The sequence below is a fragment of the Schistocerca cancellata genome, chromosome 2 (assembly GCF_023864275.1).
Source record: "Schistocerca cancellata isolate TAMUIC-IGC-003103 chromosome 2, iqSchCanc2.1, whole genome shotgun sequence".
NCBI lineage: Eukaryota > Metazoa > Arthropoda > Insecta > Orthoptera > Acrididae > Schistocerca > Schistocerca cancellata.
This window is the reverse complement of record NC_064627.1, coordinates 290,742,548-290,764,516: the sequence shown is the minus strand read 5'-3', so window position 1 is coordinate 290,764,516 and position 21,969 is coordinate 290,742,548. Positions and strand designations below refer to the sequence as shown.

General features: G+C 37.1%; 1 protein-coding gene across 1 annotated transcript in view; it reads left to right on the top strand.

Annotated features, from left to right (window-relative positions):
• LOC126161648 (myosin-VIIa) overlaps nt 1–15,636 on the top strand; it is a 509,736-nt gene extending 494,100 nt beyond the window's left edge. The window contains exons 33-41 of the mRNA XM_049917634.1: nt 5,702–5,960; nt 6,715–6,852; nt 6,967–7,149; nt 7,278–7,479; nt 9,282–9,410; nt 12,502–12,598; nt 14,227–14,324; nt 14,703–14,872; nt 15,062–15,636. Coding sequence (XP_049773591.1) covers nt 5,702–5,960; nt 6,715–6,852; nt 6,967–7,149; nt 7,278–7,479; nt 9,282–9,410; nt 12,502–12,598; nt 14,227–14,324; nt 14,703–14,872; nt 15,062–15,271 — 1,486 coding nt within the window. The 3' untranslated portion in view covers nt 15,272–15,636. The remainder of the gene's footprint in view (nt 1–5,701; nt 5,961–6,714; nt 6,853–6,966; nt 7,150–7,277; nt 7,480–9,281; nt 9,411–12,501; nt 12,599–14,226; nt 14,325–14,702; nt 14,873–15,061) is intronic.
• The last annotated feature ends 6,333 nt before the right edge of the window (nt 15,637–21,969 follow it).

Here is a 21,969-nt window from a genome sequence, read left to right as displayed (position 1 = left end):
ATTCTGCTACACTAGGACAAGTTTTATTACGGTAGTCTGCAGAATTGTCAGTGAAAATTTGACAAATACACCCTACAAATTAGAAATTAATAAATTATGCAACAGAATGGTAGACACACACAGTAATATAAGTGACAATATGATCGTAGCTTTCCCAACTGTTAGTTCCTTCATCAGGGAGTAGAGAGGGCTAGATCGGGGAAGATTAAAAGGAAAGATAGGTTACACAGATCCCAGGATGAGTGGAACCCACTGCAGGTAGGACGATGATAGAAAAATATCTTCCTTCTCAACCTTCTCCAGCCTATTCCTTTCTCCTTCCCAACAAAGAAACTAACAGTACCAACAGTTAGGATAGTGATGTCATATTCACTTTTATACGTGTCTATAAAGTAAAGCTTTTATTCACTTACCAAAAAAGAATACTGTGAGAAAATATGAAGATCATAGACTCATTACTCTTATGACACATTCCTTGAAAATATTTCTGAAAGTCACCTGTCAAAGGTTATATGAAAAAGACAGAAATTAATTGGTGAGACAGTTTGAGTTTAGGAAAGGTGTAGGTGCTAGAGAAGCTGTTGTTGCATTATGACTTCTGGTGCAGAACTGCTATGGCCAGGATAAAAATATAAGTCTTTTTTCTATTGAGTATGAAAAAACCTTCAGTAGAGATCATCATAAAATTCTCTGAAGAATGGATATACACCAGAAGGACATCTGCTGTATAGAGAATTTATGTTGGAATCAGACAGTACAGGTCAAGTTTGAGAATGAGGTCACTGACTTGGTTAATACCTATAAAGGATCCCAACAAGGATTCTATCACTCCTGTTATTCAATTTGTACTCAGAGATTTTTTTTTAATGTACTTACTGATATAGAAAAAAGACACAAATATTAATGGTGTCTTCATCAACAACATTTGATATGCTGATGATACAGAATTGATTACTTATAATTTTGATGAACTTCAACAGCTCTTCAACATAATAGGAGATTACAGTAATTATCCAGGCCTGAATATCAACACCAAAAAGACATATTTTATGACTGTCAGGTGACAGCCCAACTCCTTTACAAACTATGATTCAGTGGCTGCTTAATACAAAGAGCAGACAAGTTTAAGTAACTTTTAAAATGGCTCTCTGAAGACTCTGGAGACAAAATGGCACACTGAGAATGCTTGCAATTCTTCTACAAAATTTAAGAAAATTACAGACTGAGACTAAATCATACAGTTCAGTATGTAAGATCCTAAATGTAATATTTACTGCTACATCATTTCTGTAGGATGAACACTAAATATGACAATAAAAGGGTGATCGAGGCCTTTGAAATATGTATTTACCTCAGATCAGTTAAAGTACTGTGGACAGCATGAATATCTAACACCAGATATTGTGAAGAATACATAAACAGCATGAAATACTAACAATATTTGAAAAAAAGAAAAGCTGTGTACCTAGGACATACCTTACAGAGCACCACATATATACTTCTACAGATGATAATACATGGGAAGACTAAGGGTAAAAGAAAACAAAGGCAAAGAATAATATCATGGTTAGATAACATAAAGCCCAGATAGGATTATAAAGTGCAGCTCAACTGCTATGTACTGTGGTTAATAGAATAAAGATGCATCATGTGGCTGCTAACACCCATTAATGGACAGGAAGAAGAAAAGAAAACTGTCATTAAGCCAAAGATTGAATGGAACACCAACGTTCTTCCCTAAGCATGGTCCTGTTGGATGTGGTGTGCCATTGCCTACTTCCAGCCTTTGAACTTAATTACATAGCCACTTAGAGGAAATTATTGTTTAACATGAATAGCAAACCACAGAGCAGATCAGCATTTTTCTCATCAACAAACTGTGAAGAAATGCTGATACGCAAATGAAGGCTAGGTTGGTGGCAAGAACCAAGGACATGTTTTAGCGATAGTTCCCACATGCGGAGTTCCGAGAAACTGGTGCCTGGGGGAAGAAGTCAGATGGCACGTATTGTGAAACAGGCACTGAGGTCATGATTGTCATGTTGTAGAGCATGCCCTGCAACAGATATTGTGTGTTGCAAGTATACACCCTCTGCTTTGCCCATAATTTGGTGGTAGTCATGCCATTGTAAAAGGTTGAACAGTGTTTACATAACAGCTGGGTAGGACACATGTCATTTCACAGGTGGCTCTCCCTTTGATATGTTTTGCCAGTTACAGGGCTGGTACAGGTGGTGGTAGGAGGATGCTTAGGGCAAGTCTTGCAGCAGGGATGGTCACTGGGGTAGGATCCATAGGGTAGGGAGATGGGTGCAGAAGGAGACCCTACCCTATGGGTCTGACTAGAATATTGTGGAGATTGGGAGGGCGACGAAAAGCTATTCTAGGTGTGGTAGGCAAAGTCTCAGATAGAATGGGTCTCATTTCATGGCAAATTTTCTGAAGTCATGGCCCTGTCGAAGTAGCTGATTAATACAGTCCAGACCAGGATAATACTGAATGACCAATGGTGTGCTCCAGAGTTGTTTTGGAGGGATCAGCGGTACCAGGATTGGTTATGATGGCCCGGGAAATCTGCTTTTGAACTAGGCTGGTGGGGTAATTACATCCCATGAAGGCTGAGTTGAGAATGGTGTTGTGTTGCTGTAGAGTCTGCATCCAAACAAATACATTTGCCTCAAATTCCAAGGCTGTACGGGAGGTATCGTCTGACATGGGAAGATGGCAACTGTCAAAATGTAAATACTGTTGTTTGTTATGAGGTTTAATGTGGACAGAAGTGTGTAGCTGGCCTTCGGTGAGGACGAGATCAACATCAAGAAAAGTGACACTGGATTTGTAATAGGACAATGTGAAATTTAATTTGGAAAAGTTATTCAGAGATTCCAGGAACTTAAACAGGTCAGCCTCACCATGAGTCCATATGTCATCAATGTATAAACCAAACCAGGGGCTGAAGACTTATTGATCCCAGGAAAGCACCCTCCAAGCGACACATGAAAAGGTTGGCGTAGGGAGGAGCCATCTGTCTCCCATGGCCATACACCTTATCCGTTGGTATGTCTGCCCCTCAAAGATGAAGTAGCTGATGGTAACAATAAAGTTGATTAAGGTAAGAAGGATGTCATAGGTTTGGAATTAGGTGACCGATGACTAAGGAAATGTTCAGCAGCAGACAGATCATGTACTTGGGAGATGCTGATATAGAGGGAGGTGGCACCAGTGGTGATCCACCACCACTACCTCAAAATCATCCCTTACAAGCCTTCCAAGAATTCCTCACATCCAGCATTGCTTCACATCCCTTCCTCAGGTTCCTACAACGTGAACCTAACCTGTCCTCTGCGGAACTCCAGACTCTACGTTCCCTAAAAGATGATGACTCCATCATTATCCTCTCAGCAGACAAAAATTCATAGAACTTCTCCCACCTGAAGTACGCATCCCCACCTTTTACCTTCTTCCTATGAGCCACAAACCCTTATCATTCGGGCCACCCTATAGTTGCTGGCTTCAAAGCGCCCACCAAACATAAATCTACCTTAGTTGATCAGCACCTGCTACCCATTGTACAAAGACTTCCCTCCTATATCAAAGACACCAACCATTTCCTAGATCATCTGAAATCTGTGCCCATCCCACTCCCATCACACACCTTGTGTGTCACCACTGATGCCACCTCCCTCTATACCGACATCCCCCATGTACATGGTCTGTCTGCTGCTGAACATTTCTTCAGTCATCATAACCAATCCTGGTACTGCTGATCCCTCCAAACCAACTTTGGAGCACACCATTGGTCACTCAATATTATCCTGGTCTGGACTGTATTAATCAGCTGCTTCAACAGGGCCATGACTTCTGAAAATCGTGCCATGAAATGAGATCCATTCTGTCAGATTTTGCCCACCACACCTAGAATAGCTTTTCGTCGCCCTCCCAATCTCTGCAATGTTCTTGTCAGATCCTATGCTCCTTCTGCACCCATCCCCATATCCTATGGTTCCTCCCCCTGTGACTGTCCCTGACACAAGACTTGCCCTATGCACCCTCCTATCATCACCTATAACAGTCCTGTAACTGGCAAAACATATGTTATTAAAGGGAGAGCCACATGTGAAATGGCACATATCATATACCATCTGCTATGTAAACACTGTTTGGCTTTTTACATTGGCATGACTACCACCAAATTATCAGTTAGAATGAATGGGCGTAAGCAGAGGGTGTATACAGACAACACACAATATCCTATTGCAGGGCATGCTCTACAACATGACAATTGTGACCTCGATACCTGTTTCACCACACGTGCCATCTGGATTTTTCTCCCAGACACCAGTTTCTCAGAACTTTGCAGGTGGGAACTAGCGTTACATCATGTCCTTGGTTCTGGCCACCCACATGGTCTTAATTTACTTTAATTTCTTCCATCTCAGCATTTCTTCACAGTAACTACTCCTTTCTTCACTCCATTTTAGTTTTCTACATCTTTTATTTTCTTTTGCAATCCCTCTCCCACCTCTGTTATGGGCAATGCATTTAGCTTCTCACTCTTATTAACTTGTACACAATGATTTAACAGTAATGTCTGTCTTGCATATTACCATGTCGTCCACCTTTCAGTTCTCAGGTTTTCAAATTTTGTACCGTGCAGTCCCCAACAATCAGTCTTTCCTTCCCATCCCATCTGGTAAGTCTCCCCTGACCCACGGTTCTGAATGACTTTTCCGAAATCCACCCCTGTTCATAGAGATCTCCAGTTCGTTTTCTACACTCCTCTTCCTTCCCCTTCAACCCTTCTGCCTGAAGAAGGAGCTACTGGCTCTGAAAGCTTGCCTAATTATAACTTTCTTTTATGTGTGTGTTCCCCTGCCACTGCTTGGTGAGTAGACTTTTTATCTATTCAGTTACATTATACTGATAAAAATCCTAGGATAGACCAAGTATCAAGCCCGAGACCTTTGGATCTATAGTCTGGCCCTTTGCCACTGACCCTCGAGTTGCTCCATAGGCATTACTAAACATTTTGCCTTTGAAAGCCATCAATTCATTCTCATAATTTATTAATTTTCTTGACGAAATTTTATTTTGATACATACTTTAATTTGTCATATTAGTTATCCCACAAAATTATAAGGAGACAGAATGCATGGGTAGAACTTAGCTCAGGAGGTCAAATTCTCGTACTCTCACTAAAAAAAATATCAACGTAGAAAAAAATGCTGTCTCAGCAAGGAAAGAGAAATAGGTTGTGGAATGTTAGTAATGAGGTTAGGTCACTCAGACTGAGAGGGACTCACTTGCTGTAAGAATGAGAGAGAAAAGAAGTGGTAAATTAGTTATCCTCAGTCGAATATTTTTCATGACTTAATTTCTTGTAGTATTTACTATTTTGTGCTGTATGATAAAACAAACCTGTAGGACATGAATGAGCTACATAAAAAACAGAACTCAAAATAATGGAAAACTAATGAAATTTCATCTTTGAATTTAATTTTTCAGTCATTAAGTAAAGTAAGCACTACAAATCTTCTGAGATCCACATGTGGTTTTAAGTGTTGCATAGAAGAACTTTTACAGTTAAAATAAATATTTATCTCCTACAATTAACTAAGCTGAAATAAATGACCAGCCAATGTAGTTAAAACAAAATTAATGTAGGACACTATGAATTATATTTTTTTCCTTCTTTTTCTAGGCCACCACCCAAAAGAACAATGTCCAAAGCACTGACATTAACATCAGCTCGTCGAGGAGGGCCTGAAGAGTTATGGAGGCATTCTAGAGAACCAATAAAGCAACCTCTACTTAAAAAATTGTTAACTAAGGAAGAGCTGGCAGAAGAAGCATGTTTTGCATTTACTGCTGTGCTTAAATACATGGGTGATTTACCGTCCAAACGTCCTCGCATAGGAAATGAATACACTGACCAAATTTTTGATGGTCCATTGAAGCATGTAGGTTCAGATGAAATACTATTTCATATTATTTCTTACAATGATATACCTCTAATTTTCTATAAATATTAAATTCTATGGCTGAAACTGAATACTTTGTTTTTATAGTACCAGCTTAAGAATCTTGTTTGAGACATGTAGTGCGTATATCAGGTTTCCTTTCTTACTGTATGCTCAATGAGGTATCTGCTGTAAATATCTGCTGAAATAAAGGAAGCTGTTGGTTTGCTTGAATGTCGTTTTTGTTGCTTCCGTAAGTTTTAACTGCATTATTTGTAAGGTTTAAATAATGGAAGGGGTAAAGGAAATCATTCACCATATAGGTGAGGCATTGAGCAGTCTGCAAGCCCATAAACAGGACTGATAATGTTGCTGAGCAATAGGACAAAGTGCCTGTAAAATGGTCAATGCTACAAATATGCATATAAAAATACAAATATCCTCCTTCTATTATTTGTATTCCAGTTACGTCCTTCTGTGAACTATATTATCTTTATCTGATTGAAAATATAATTTGTTAAAATAGATGGCTTCAAAGCCCAAGAGTTTTCTTAGTGAGTCAGTTATATAATGAAAATTTTGTTTTTGGCTATTTTGATAGTTCAAAACACACTCATAATTCTCTATGCATGATTATAAGAATTAAGATATTTTTGTAGTTTGAAACTCACTCATTGTTTTTTACACTTGATTATAATAAGAAAATAAGCCATGGCATGATTTCTTATTGTTATATCCTTTTGTGCCACTGTAGGAGATCTTGAGAGATGAAATATACTGTCAAATAATGAAACAATTGACAGACAACAGAAACCGTTTGAGCGAGGAAAGAGGGTGGGAATTAATGTGGCTTGCAACAGGTCTGTTTGCATGCAGCCAGAATCTGCTGAAGGTTTGTATAAAATGATTCTAAACCGTAATCCCACAGTGTATTAGATATTCTTAATTTTATTTGTGTCAAAAGGGCTAGTTACCAATTCTTTGTTTTTCTTCTTTTTTTTCACAGGAACTTACCTTATTTTTGCGCACAAGAAGGCACCCAATATCACAGGATTCCCTTCAAAGGTTACAAAAGACCCTTAGAAATGGCCAGAGAAAGTATCCTCCTCATCAAGTTGAAGTAGAAGCTATTCAACACAAGACCACTCAAATATTCCATAAAGTATACTTCCCAGATGATACGGATGAGGTAAAAAGAAATGATGTGTATAAAATTATTGAAACTCTACATAGCTTTCTTCATGCTTAAAGACTGAAATTTTAAAATGTCAAACTGACCAACACTGTGTTTAATAACTGATGCTTTGTGGTCCTCAGGCTTTTGAAGTGGATTCTTCAACTCGTGCCAAAGACTTTTGCCAAAATATATCACAGCGCCTGAATCTGCGTTCTAGTGAAGGCTTTAGCTTGTTTGTTAAAATTGCTGACAAAGTTATATCTGTCCCAGAGGGCGACTTCTTCTTCGATTTTGTGAGGCACTTAACAGACTGGATTAAGAAAGCAAGGCCATCAAGAGACGGTATGTTTTGTTAGTACTGTTGCAGTTTTTGTTATAATTACAGAAAAAAAACAGGAAATTAAGTTAAAATTAGGTCAGATTTGTCTTAATAAATTTTAGTACTATAGGTGTTGTATATGCTTGTCACTTTGTGTCATGTGAATTTTTTTTAAAATTAAACTTCATGTGGGTACCAAAAGAAACTTAGGATAATGTAATTGTTGTAAAAATATTTTTATGTTTTCAGTCTTTGAGTAACTAACATATTTCTTGTATCATGTGCTCCCTTTTTCATTGTGTCATGACCCCTAATCATCAGTGATAATAAATTGCAAAATTGCTGCAAATTACATAACCATGACAGCGGTCACCAGCATCAGAAATAAAGTGGTCCATCACCATAATGCTGATAATAAGAATCAGTTTCAACAGAGCTGTGATATAAAGTCACAATACAAGACACAAAAATAATTTTCATGTAGACTTTTCTTGCCCCAGGTTAAGAATGGAGTTTTGGTTGTAAGGTATTCAGTAAGCACTTGTCTAAAATGAAACAAGAAATTTTGAATCCCTATCAATTCAGAAAAAAATTAAAAACATACTTCATTAGCCACTCTTTCTGCAAATTATCAAGATATCTAGATTTGTGGACTGAACACATGGCCACATAACAAGTACAGTGTTTGTGATAAAGCTGTATCTTCTTCTTTTTCTTTTTCTTGTGCCTTTGTCCAGTCTCATTGCAGGGTTGGCATTTTTATTAACAGATTTGGCTTGGTTAGTTCAAGATGCCCTTCCAGTTGCCATCCCATTAACCCCCTGTGTCATCCTTCCCGGGACAGAATATGTGTACACCAACTGTCTGCTTGTAGTGTTATTCATGTGAGACTAAGTAAGAGTTTGCTAAATGTTTGGAAATTATGTAATAGAGGTGGGACTTACGTACCAGTCCAGTATTGACCTTGTGGGGCATGGGAAACCACCTAAAAACTGCATCCATGCTGGCCAGCACACCAATCCTTGTCATTAATCAAAAATCAAAATGGCTCTGAGTACTATGGGACTTAACTTCTGAGGTCATCAGTCTGTCATTAATCCATTGGGCAGATTCGATCTGGGGCTGGCATAACTCCCCCTCCTGAAAGTGGCACTTTTAACACATGTGGCTATCTGGGTGGTTGTATGACAGTTAATAATGTACCATAAATAGGACTTAGTGTTTATAGATGATGTAAAAAAACCTCTTTGAACAATATCATTGCACTCAGGTAAATATTAATTTACTAATAACAGATAAACATTGTCTGTGTAATAAAACTGAGGATGCAACAGCAGCCTTCCTCCCCCCCCCCCCCCCCCCCCAAGGTAAAAGTTAGCATGATTAGCATTAAGCAGCATAGTAAGAGTTTATTGTAGTGTTTCTATGATGCCTTCGTCTTATATCATTGTATATCTTCAACATGCCTTATCCCTGAAGCTTCTCCTTCTGATTGGATGTGTGGAACAAGATGAATGAATGAATCTCATAGGTGTACTTCTGTTTGATTGTTATCTGGTTTACAATCTCATATTTACTTTCCATCAATGTACACCATTTTATATATCTGTTAATTTGTAAAGCAATTTGAACTTCACTTCTATATACCAGTCCTAACATTTATGCATTCTACATAAGAGACATTAAAGTCAAGAACAACCTGTGGACTCTGGATTCTTTGACTATAATTAGGGATGTAAATAAGGAGGTTAGGGTCAAATGACATGGATATGTGCTATTGGTTTGCAGGTTTAGTTAATGGTGAAAAAATCTGATTAACTTCCAGGTGCATCACCACAATTTACGTATCAGGTTTTCTTTATGAAGAAACTGTGGACAAACACTGTTCCTGGGAAAGATAGGAATGCTGATTTAATTTTCCACTTTCATCAGGAACTACCCAAGTTATTGAGAGGTAAGCAGTTGTTAAAGTAACATACTTTCTTTGAAAATAAAGTATTGCAGATATGAATTTTTACTTCAAATGTTGTAAATACTTATTTTTTCACTTTTATTTTGGATTAGATATATTCTGTTTGTTTCTATGTAAATTGTGTCCTAAGCTTGGGCTGCTGTGTAGATTGTAGATTTCTTTTATCTATACTTAATGAAAAATGTGCTATGATATTTGTGACTCAAAGTAGCTCAAAAAGGTGTACATAACCACTCTAGCAAGAACAACCACCATCTGAAGTGACACTATTGTAGGAGTTGCTAATTCTACATCACCTTAAGTGGAGAATATGTTGATATACAGGGTGGTTATAATTAAACTTTCTCCACCCGAGCCTGTGTAGACAGAAAGCTGTTTATCATATGGGTACCCAACTTTATAGGAAACATCATGACTTGCTGGCACTGGTACAGCAATGTAGGGTTGCAACACATGCATCAGTTAGCATGAGTCTGGACAAGGCGGGCAGTGCTTTGATTTTTGTTTTGACTTAAGCAGGAGGACAAAACAATACTGGTCTTAATCCACTGTTGCCCACTCGAAACTGAGTTTATTGTGCAGTTTCGCTCCCATACTAGTTCCTAAATAGGCACAATTTCTCTACCATTCTGAATATTCTGCTGGACAATATGAGCAGAGCCTTACTCGTAAAGGTGTTTTATCAACACAACTGTAATAGTGCTACTACTCTTCCCAAGTATCGATGCATTGAAGGAATAATGGAGAGGTCCTCTTTCACTCAGTTACTCTGCAACATATTTGGAGAAAACCAAATCATTGGCCAATCGTTCCAAAGTGCATAGCTGCCAAGATCACCAGATTGGAACACGTGTGATTTGTGGCAGTGGGGTTACCTGAAGGACAGAGTTTATCAACAGGACATTAACACACATCGGAGGTTGAAGATGTGAGCAGAGCGAGGGAGATAGCCAACATCACACCTGAGATGTTTCGGATAGCAATGGAGTGCTCTCCAGTGTGGTTCCAGGCTGTAGTGGATTCCGATGGTCGTTACAGTGAGCAACGTTTCCAGCCTGGAACATATATGTGGAAAGCAAGTTTCAAATGTTATCCTGTCATTCGGAAATTAAAATATGTTTCAATTAATGTTTATTCATTATTTCTCTTCCATATGTTCTTACAAATATTTCCCCAAAGTTTCATTTTCCTACAATCACTCATTTTTCATAGGGGCCCTCTCAAGTAGCCGAAGTTTAATTACAACTACTGCCTATTAGCACATGTTTTGGCTTTTTATAGTGGGCTGCATGAAGCTCCTCTTTTGCATTTGGTTTTGTTTTATTGTTTATTCTGGAAGAGTTGATGACTTGTCACAGCATTTGCATTTTGCAACTGATTTATCAGTTTCAAGATGTAATAAACTACCATTGCTGATGAGATCTGTTAGTAGAGGGCAACTCACTGCTAGAATTCTGCCATGTGATCAACATTTTGCCTACCCACTTACCATGACTTGATAGTTATTCAAAGCTAGCACCTTTTGTATGACCTTTTGTTATGTTTGCTGTGAAAATCTTGCATTTCAATGTGCATGTTGTACTATGAGAGTTATTGTAAACATGAAATTGGATCAGAGGAAAGAGCAATGATCGACACCTACAGTATTGTGAGTGTCCATGGGTGCTTCCTCGTATAGAGAGCAGTCAAAAAACTCTGGAAAAATGAGTAGCAGACAATGAGGTACATGTACATCTCTAGTCTGGATCAGTGTAAGATGTGTGGTAAGAAGTTTTCGTTTTACTAGATATTAATGCATTTTTTCTCTTCCACTTACAGATGGAGCATAGGAAAGAAGACTCTTTGTGAGCTATGATCAGCTCAGTTTTATTCTTCTCCACATTTAGTGCTAGTATCCAGTATTTTCTCCATATTATTTTATCAAAATCTAGTTGGATACTACCCACTAAGTCATTAATATCAGGTTTTGTAACAGCAGTGGTGCTACATACTCTTCTGGGCCACCTGAAATCACTCTTGGATGTGTTAATGGCTCTATGCTAGTTTTCATGCTGTGTTATTCCTATAAAGACACCCTGTCTTGCTAAATTCCACATATGGAACCATTTCTTGTTGAAGAGATGATGCAGTATAGAATCAAAAGCTTTCTGAAAGTCAAAAAATAACAAAATTTCCTGGTTACTTGTACTCCTGACTTTTAGTGAATTACATTTGAAAATAGTAAATTGAGTTGTGCATGCTTGGTGTTTTTAGGAGCCATGTTTAGTGCTGTGAGAAGCCTCTTGTATTCAAGGTTGATCATTGTATTTGTAATGAAAACATGTTGTAGAATTCTGTTAAGACACACATTTGTGACATAGGTCAATAATTCTGTGAATCCGTTCCACTGCTTATTTCATAAATTTATGTGACCTCTTCCAAGCAGTGGGAACAGTTTTGAGCTCAAGTGGATTGCATTAAACCACTGTAAGGTTAAAAGTAAAGCTAATGCATGTGCGAATGACATTTTGTGCTGACCATGATTAAACTGTGTCTCATTTTAGGTGATGGGAGAATACCTTAACAATAACTGGGGAATGCTGTTAAAATATTTTAACAGAATTTCTGTGTTGTCATTTCATTAGCTTAACTGCTCAGGATGTTTGCTTGAAGTGGTATAGTACAATCTTGCACATGGCATAGGTGACAGTGAATTTGTTCCAAAATAGGTTTCCTGGTTTTTCTCATAGCAGCAACATGAGTTTGGCCTGAAAACTTTAGATATGACACAGTCACTTCCTGTTTGTGAATGCTTGAATTCTCATAAATGTATAGAAACAAATCACAATTAATTCCAGAACTGTAGACTGATTGTGAGATTCCAAGTGCCATTTCTGTAATAGATACCCAGTTATGCAACTAACAGTTACTTCTAAGCACAACATTTATTATGTTTAGTTAAATCAGTAAATAAGAGTTAGCTGTATAGTCTGTTAATGTCATTGTTAGAAACAATGTACTCTCAAAGTTTAACAATAAAATTAACTTACATTGTTAAGAACAACATTAAGTTATGTAAGTCTGTTATTTTCAGGATATCATAAATGCACCAAAGAAGAGGCAGCTCGATTGGCAGCTCTAGTGTATCGAGTAAGGTTTGGAGAAAGCAAACAGGAGTTGCAAGGAATACCGTAAGTACTGCAAGGGTTTTTGGAGACATAATGAAGTTCTGGAATTAAGCACACCACTGTGCAACATTTATTGTTTTTCCATACATGCTGTCATAATAATTTTGTTTTTTACGTCATTTAGACCATTTATCTGAATTAAATTCTCAAACAGCCATATCCTTATTTCTTAGTTATGATTCTTGTGCTTATTAAATTAAAATGGGGGAAAGAAAGAAAAGTTGTTCTAACGTTCAGACGAAAATCACCATTGACATTGTAGGAATGCAGATTCAGTCCTCTTTAACATTTGTTAACAGGACATATTTTAAAGCAAGCATAATTCATATTTTCATACAGTAGTGGAAAATCTTGAATGGAATATAAACAAGGGGATGAGTAAAGGCAGCAGTTCCTCATATAATAGTGGCATTTTTCTTAATCCATATTTGTCTTTAGTCAGTTTTACAGTTCAATAGACTGAGAGGGAAAGCTCAGTATCCCATACAATGTGCGTAGTAATGGCAAGGATAAAGTATCAGGGAGATACAAATGTGCAGTTATTCACTATACCACGTGATGTGATATACTGAAAGGTTATTAGTTAGCAGTATACCAGCAAACCCCAATTCTTCAAAGACCAAACTCCCATGTATAAAACACAGCTACAAATGTCTGATTATTTTACAAATGGGCTAATGTGTTAAACTTGCCTTTAACCATGTAAACGAGAAAAAGTTTAGGAAAGATTTGAAATTATGCTTAAAGTTTGTAGGAAGTCACTAAGTGCTCTCATTATGAAACACTGGATTAATATAAATTGGGTAATTTACACCCCATCTGAGCAAAATTTCCACATGTCTCAGTGTTTATGAAGTCATCTCTCCTGAACCAAGTGTCATACAATGACATAATTTTGCAGGTTTCATTCTGTGGTATTTGTGGATACTGCCTGCAACTGTGTTACGAAAGGAGGTAGTAATAATTAAAATGTCATGGCCTATGCTGAAGATTGACTGCACGAACAGCGAAAATGTAGTATGCAATAATTTTTTTTCTTTTTAGGAGGGGGGTTTGGGCAGGGGTGTCAGTGAGGAAGAGTTTTGTCAAGTTTTGAAATTATATGTAATCTTTGTTGGAAGTCTCTAAGTGCCCTCATTCTCAAATACTGGATAAATGAAGTTCATGTATTTGTACAACAGCAGTTATGTTGCCTCAAGACAAACACACAGTTTCTAAATGCAGTACTCATTTTAATGTATTAAACATTTAATACAGTGATTGCATTTTAGTGATACAGATTCTCATGTTAGGTAGATCATGTTCATAATTGCTCTTTATAATCATCTCTGTTCAAATTCATTAACTGTATCATATTTATGGTGGTATCATTTCTTTTGCATTTCTGTTGTGCATGCAACTCAAACTGTTGACATCGAGAAGCCCTAAACTTTTATCTGCAATTGTATAACATTACATGTGCTGATAATTTTTATCTACTTATTCCTAAAACATGCTTGTCAAAACAAAAAGAGCTGTTTTAATGACCAAAGATTTTACTGTCAGTATTTGAGTAAAAGATAAAATTTAAAGGAGAGAGTAAGTCTTCTCTAATCTCAAAGAGTACAGTTTTTGTATTAATTGTGTTTCAGTCAAATGCTCAGGGATCTAGTTCCAGGAGATCTTATAAAAATCCAGAGTTCCAATGACTGGAAAAGATCAATCGTAGCTGCCTACAATCAGGATGCAGGTAATAATATACAAGGAATCAGTAATAACATAACTTAAATTCAAGAACAGAAACAATAAACAAAAATAAGGATTGGCAACTGCTAACTTGTAGCTGTGTGGCTTAAAGAAACACACTTACACACACACATGATTTTTGTGTAGGTGGGTAGCATACTTAAACTAGAAAAGGAAGGGCAGCATGAAAGTCTGTAAGCTGTTATGTATTCCTTTATGCTACGTATCAGACTCTTGCAAGTGATTCTTCACCTCTTTTGATTTTTGTTGAAATAATAATTGTTATTTAAATTTTCTGCAATAAATTCTTCTTTCTTTGCTTCCCCATATTTAATTCATTATCGTCCATTCTTGCAAATATTATCTATTGTTTTGTATGCAGGCATGAGCCCAGAAGATGCAAAAATTACTTTTCTGAAGATCATTTATCGATGGCCTACATTTGGCTCTGCATTTTTTGAAGTAAAACAAACAACGGAGCCAAATTATCCTGAAATGCTTCTTATAGCAATAAACAAACATGGGGTCAGTTTGATACATCCTCAGACTAAGGTTAGTTCTGTTTCTCATTATATGTAAAATTTTGAGATAAGACTGTAATAGTTATTTGAAAAACTGTTCAAAAATCAGTTTTTTCCTTTCTTTTTTAACATAATGTGTGGACTGATCATAGAATGCAGAACTGTAACTAGAGTTGTGGCTGCAACTATCGGCTGATATTTAATTGATTAATTGTTCTAGGATATCCTGGTAACTCACCCATTCACAAGAATTTCCAACTGGTCTTCCGGGAATACCTATTTTCACATGACTATTGGAAATCTTGTGCGCGGCTCCAAGCTGCTGTGTGAAACTTCACTAGGCTATAAAATGGATGACTTATTAACCTCATACATCTCTCTTATGCTCACAAACATGAATAAACAGAGAGGAACTTTAAGAATAAAATAATAATACAGGAATTCAGAAGATGAATTTGTGTGTGTTAAATTGTGTACATGAAGTCAACAGAGTGATTTGATGTTGTGTCAAAAGACGGTGTATATAATGCTCACAAAAATAAATTCATTGTACATAATTCATAACATTTTATGTAAATATTTGTGACTTTGTTGTCTTCAGTGAGCAGTGACATATCAACAATGTGTGCAATATGAATCTTTCTTACTTAAAAAGGTGGATACCATATAGTCAGTACTAAAGGCAGTAACAATTGACATTTTGATAGAGCTGATATTCTTCTTGTTTTGTTTTCTTTTGGCTTCTGTAATAGTCATGTCCACTCTCATAGAAATAAAAGGTAAATTCTATATCCAGATATCTTGATTCTTAAAGACAGTGACAACAGTTATCAGAGTGCTAAGTCTTTTATTTTATTTTGCACATTCAAATCAATACTTTCCTCATCCTTTGTACCTCACAAGATAAAAATATTGTTTTATTATATATTCAGTTGGAATTGCCATGTGTCTTTTGGTTATTTATTGCTTTTAATATACCTACTAGTATGGTGTCTAATTTCATTAAACAGACTCCACTATAAATTGTAAGCTGTTGTGTAACCAAACTGTTGTATTTCTTCTGGTATGGCTTGTTGTTTAAGACAAAATTTGCATTTTTGAATACTCTCTATGTGGAGTTGTTTTACATGGCGTCTGTTAATAAGTGACAATACTGAAACTTCCCTTTTGTGTGTGAGGTATTTTTGAAAGGCTGCCTAATGCATTTCATTTACTTAGAACCAACTGAATCCAAATCAAGTACAAAATTTGGCATGAACTTTGAGTAAAAAAATAAATTAAGAAACTTTGTTAGTTATATGCCTGTTTATTTTTGTATGAACATTGGTTATAAAACCAAATTAATGTGCACAAACTCTGTTTCTCACAGTTAAAATGCTGTTAAACATGTGAAAAAAATTATTTATATGCCTATATGACTTGCAGGCTGCCTCTCTGTTGTTAATTGCAAAACTCCATTTTTTTTTTTTTTTGGTACTGTTACAAATTTTTTGCATTATGAAGGTTATTTTTCACTTTTTCACCATTGTTGACGAGTTTTAAGATTTGTTTGTAAATATGTGAAAAGCTAACTAGAATTTTTTTTGCATAATTAAACTTTCCATTTATTTATTGCTATACCGTGATTACACTTTTCTTTCCATAAAACAATATATATTGTCTTTATATATGTGGTTCAATAGATGTAATTTTGTACAAAAAAAGTATGAAGAAATAAATAATTTTTGTAATTTAAAGAACAGTGCTGAGTACATACCTTAGCATACTTCAAATTCCCTAAAAGTTGCTGATATTGCAACAAACATATAAGTGTCTTTTTGTATTTCCATAAATGACCAATAGATAGAGCTGTTGGTGTTGTTGTTGTTGTGGTCTTCAGTCCTGAGACTGGTTTGATGCAGCTCTCCATGCTACTCTATCCTGTGCAAGCTTCTTCATCTCCCAGTACCTACTGCAACCTACATCCTTCTGAATCTGCTTAGTGTATTCATCTCTTGGTCTCCCCCTGTTGATATTGCTTTAAAATATGACATTTGTTGTTGTTAAAATTGACCCAGTAGTTCATTGGCAGGGAGCATTTAAAGAAATAGTATTGTGAAAAATTGGAAATTTTGTGTGGAGGTTTTTGTAGTTTGTTGTGTGTGTTTTTTTAAAAAGCCCTAACTCGACAAAAATTCTTTGAATCATTTTTTTAATTTTTAGTAACCAGTAAATTTCAGAATACACTGTTTACAGTTGGTTAGCAGAATATTTTCACAGCCATGCTTCTGTCACTGATGCATTTCATGAAGGTAGACCAGACTCGGTTTTGATCCAAAGAACTTCAATGCTGTGTGCAACACGATTGAAGAGGGTCTTTACCTGAGACAGATGAGTCCTTAGGTGTATTGAAAACTGCAGTACATTTGATTTTGCATTAATATTTAGTTGTGAAAAATATATGTTCCCACTGGATATTGCACAGTTTGAACAGAGTTCTAAAACAGGCTGCGTCAAATGGAATTTGGAAATTCTCAAAAAACATTACAAAGAAAATACAAACTCTACATACAGTATTACAATGGGAGATAAAATTTATATATTCATACTAACCAGAAACTAAGCAGCAGTCAGTGTGTGGATGTTCCAAGAGGCACCAAAACCAACAAAAATGGTTGCAGAGCACTAGCTAGAAAATTGTTGCTTGTTTCTTTAATTACAGTGGACATGTCTCAGCCACAGCTTTAGGTGACTGAGGAGCATTGAAGTTTGAATGGTATACAATAATTTGTTTACATCAAATCATTGATCATCTCAGGAGAAACTACCAAAAATATCAGTCATCACGACAGTGCCAACTGTCACACAGTATGTCAAATAATTGATTATTTGATACAGAAAACACATTGTATCAATATGTCTCTCTGCCCTTACTCACCAGATTTCTTGCCTAACAACTTATTTTTGTTCCTTTATGTAAATTGGTAGTGATTTTCATCACTTTGAGACGCTGGTGAATCCTTCCAAAAACCATCTCTTTGAAGTACCAGCAACATAGAATAAAAATTTTTCTAGGCCAGGTTCAGACATATGCAAGAGTGTATCAAGTTTAAAGGCAAACATTATGAGAAACAAGAAGATTTGTACAAAATATTCCTTTTATTAATTTTATAAAAGCTTAAAAGGTGGACTTCATAATAACTTTAACAAGACTTTATTGTGTAGCTGAGTTCACCTTCTTGGCATATTAAAATTATATGCCAGATTATGACTCTAATCTGGATCTCTTCCTACCATCTTATGACAGGTCATTGTTCACAAGAGGCAATGATAAAAAATATTTATTTTTCTGTATATAGTCACTGTTTTAAGGGTTCTGTATGTCATTCAGTAAAAATGGAACCTGTACAGGAACACTTTGTTGTACACCTGTCTGTCTGTCTGTCTGTTAAAGACCCCATTTTCTCAGGGTCTGGTAGACATAACAAGTTGAAATTTATGTGAGGTACTAAGATTTACAGTCTCTTGGCTGTGTGAAAAATTTAAGCTTCTGAGTCAATGCAATCAAAAGACGTGGCCATTTACGCCACACACTTCAGTACTCATAAACATGTAAGGTTCTTCCCGTCAACCCAGAGTCTTGAAATGTACAAGTAAAGGAAAACAATTTGAAAATTGTTAGTTTGTAATTATATCACATATTTTTTTGCCATTTGTTGTCCATCTGCCTGCTTGTCTGTCCATTTGTTGAAGCCCCTTTTCCTCAGGAACAGTTGTAGGTATCAAGTTGAAATTTGTCAGATACTTGGATCCCTTGGCAGTGTAAAAAATTTGAGCTTCTAAGCGAATACAGTCAAAAAATATGGCCATATATATCACATATTTTGATACCCACAAACTCAGCTCATCAAAACCAAACAGATGAACTATTGATGTACATGTGGGATTAGCTGGTAGTTAAGCACATGCCTGGAAATAGAGAGATCATGGGATTGAAACTCAGTCAGATCACGGATTTTTCGGTCTTTGTTTAAATCTAGACTTCATCTCTCGATGATGTGAGGAGTCACGAAAAACACAACATGGTTTGGATTCCACATTAAACTATATGTCTCCTTTCCCTGCTTGGATAACTGGGGTAGTTTAGGTACATGCAATTCATCAAAGTGGTGTCCAATGGAAAGACTGGCACCAGGCCATTGAGCCACATATTACATTTGTACTGCAAGTACTACTTGGACTTGTCCGTTATTTTATTTATTTCAAAATTACTGGTTTCAGGCTCTGTCATCCATCTTCAGATTATTTCACTAACTTACTTAGCTTTGACACGTCTTTTCAGGCCGGTGGACATGCAGTGTTTTCCTATTATCCATCAGCCTGTACACATTTCATAAGGATTACTACACACAGGATCATTCTCGTGTAAGCCAGACTATGGAACAGCTGACAGTTTTTGGAACTGTTCGCATATACTGTTCTCACAATAATACCTGCTATAACATTGCAAGTAATGACTGCTTTTGATCCAACTTTTTCTCATGGAGCTGGACATTTTCCTATATAACCGTCATCCGGTGATATTACAGTCTACAACCTGTCTTTCTCAAGGTGATGTTTTTAAACTACACTCATGCTCATAAATTAAGGATAATTGCAGAATGTGGTGCCACACAACGTGGCACTACACAAAACTGGCACTAATACTAAAGGCACTTAGGGAACATACAGGACACAGACCTGTAAGTCCACGGTATTGGTGATAAGTTGAAAAAACCATCCCGAAACACATGTGCTACAAAATGCCACTGTTTTCTACGCATGTACTCTGACATCAGTATGGGATATGTTCACCATGCACATGTACACAAGCTGCACGATGGGTTGGCATACTCTGGATAAGGTGATTGAGCAGCTGCTGGGGTATAGCGTCCCATTCTTGCACCAGTGCATGTCGGAGCTCCTGAAGTGTCATACGGGTTTGAAGATTTGCAGCGATACGTCAACCGAGAGCATCTCAGACATGCTCGATGGGGTTTAGGTCTGGAGAACAAGCAGGCCACTCCATTCGCCTGATATCTTCTGTTTCAAGGTAATCCTCCACGATGGCAGGTCGGTGGGGCCGTGCGTTATCATCCATCAGGAGGAAGGTGGGACCCACTGCACCCCTGAAAAGGCGGACAGACTGGTGCAAAATGACATCCCAACGCATCTGACCTGTTACAGTTCCTCTGTCAAATACATGCTGGGGTGCACATGCACCAATCGTGATCCCAACCCACACCATGAAACCACGACCTCCATACAGGTCCCTTTCAAGGACATTAAGGGGTTGGTATGTGGTTCCTGGTTCTCGCCAGATGAAAACCCAGCGAGAATCATTGTTCAGACTATACCTGGACTCGGCCGTGAACATAACCTGGGACCACTGTTCCAGTGACCATGTTCTGTGTTCATGACACCAGGCTCTATGAGCTCTCCTGTGACCAGGGGTCAGTGAAATGCACCTTGCAGGTCTCCAGGTGAATAAACCATGTCTGTTCAGTTGTCTGTAGACTGTGTGTCTGGAGACAATTGTTCCAGTAGCTGTGGTAAGGTCCTGAGCAAGGCTACCTCCAAAATTGTATGGTCATCTGTAGGCACTGATGGTGAGATAACGGTCTTCTTGTGGTGTTGTACACTGTGGACATATCGTACTTTAGCGCCTGGACATGTTTCCTGTCTGCTGGAATCATTGCCATAATCTTGAGATCACACTTTGCGGCACACGGAGGGCCTGTGCTACGACCTGCTGTGTTTGACCAGCCCCCAGTCACCCTAGTTTTCTACCCCTCATAACGTCATCAATATGTGTTCTTTGAGCCATTTTCAACACGCAGTCACCATTAGCACATCTGAAAACGTCTGCACACTTACTCGCTGCACCGTACTCTGACATGCACCAACACACCTCTGCGTATGTGGACTGCTGCCAGCGCCACCGTGCGCCGACTGCTGGTCAAATACACCGCATGGTCATACCCGAGGTGATGTAAACAGGCAAACTGCCCACAGAGCATTGATTCACCATGTATCAGTATTATCCTTAATTTATGAGCATGAGTGTATGTACTGTTGCTGTTTTCGTGTTTACAAATGTATGTTTATTGCGTGACTAAGCTAATGATGCTTTCCAGTGGTTATTCACCATGTTTTCTCATTTTGAATGATGTGAAGATGGTTGCAGATAGCAATCGAAACTAGTTATCGTACTTTAATTGTGATAGGAAAATTGCAGTCTAGGCATTAAAAGTTTTATACTAAAATAAACGTTTCTGTGATAAATGCTGAGATGGTTCCTTTCAAAGAGGCATGGCAAATTTCCTTCCCCACTCTTAAAAAAACAATCTATAGAATAATTTATCCGAAAGCTAACAAAATTCTCAGTCCTGCATATGTGCCTGTTAATTACTCAGGGCCACAGCTGTTTGGTGAATTGTTTACCTTTACTCACCAAATTAGTTATTTCACCAAGGAATTACCATACAAAATTAAGCAATAAACAGAGATAGTCATGCATTGAATTAAGTGCAGTGTATAAAATTCTTTGATGACAAGATTGGTAAGGAGTTAAAATGGGGTCATTAGACTGACGAGGTATTTAAAAAATCTCAATAAAGCACGTTTTGCAGTTACAAGTATTTGTGACTGTCTTCACCTATAGATACAGAGCTATCTTTTGTTGCAATGTTCCCAAGCCCATAATGAATTAGTTCTTCAAAAACGAGCAATAATAATATTGTCTAAAGCAGACAAACTACATCTTCCAAAACTATCTTCAGAGTTATTTGAATTCTCACATTTGATTACCAGTAAATTTATTGTTTAGTGATACTGAGGGCTAATAATATATTAGTGCCAAATAAACTATAGTTTACATTCCACAATACAAGGCATAAAAAATTATGTAGACTTTTCTACCATGTCTAATACGCAGAGCAGGTGTTTTATTCAAATGTAAATGTCTTTGGTTAGATGCAAAATTCAGAATCCATCGAAATTCAAAAGAAAGTTAATAATCTTACTATCAATTTCTAAAAATACTGTGATTATTTAAATTCATGGGTTAGAAGTGATTGTCAGCAGCATTATAAGTAACACTGCTTATTA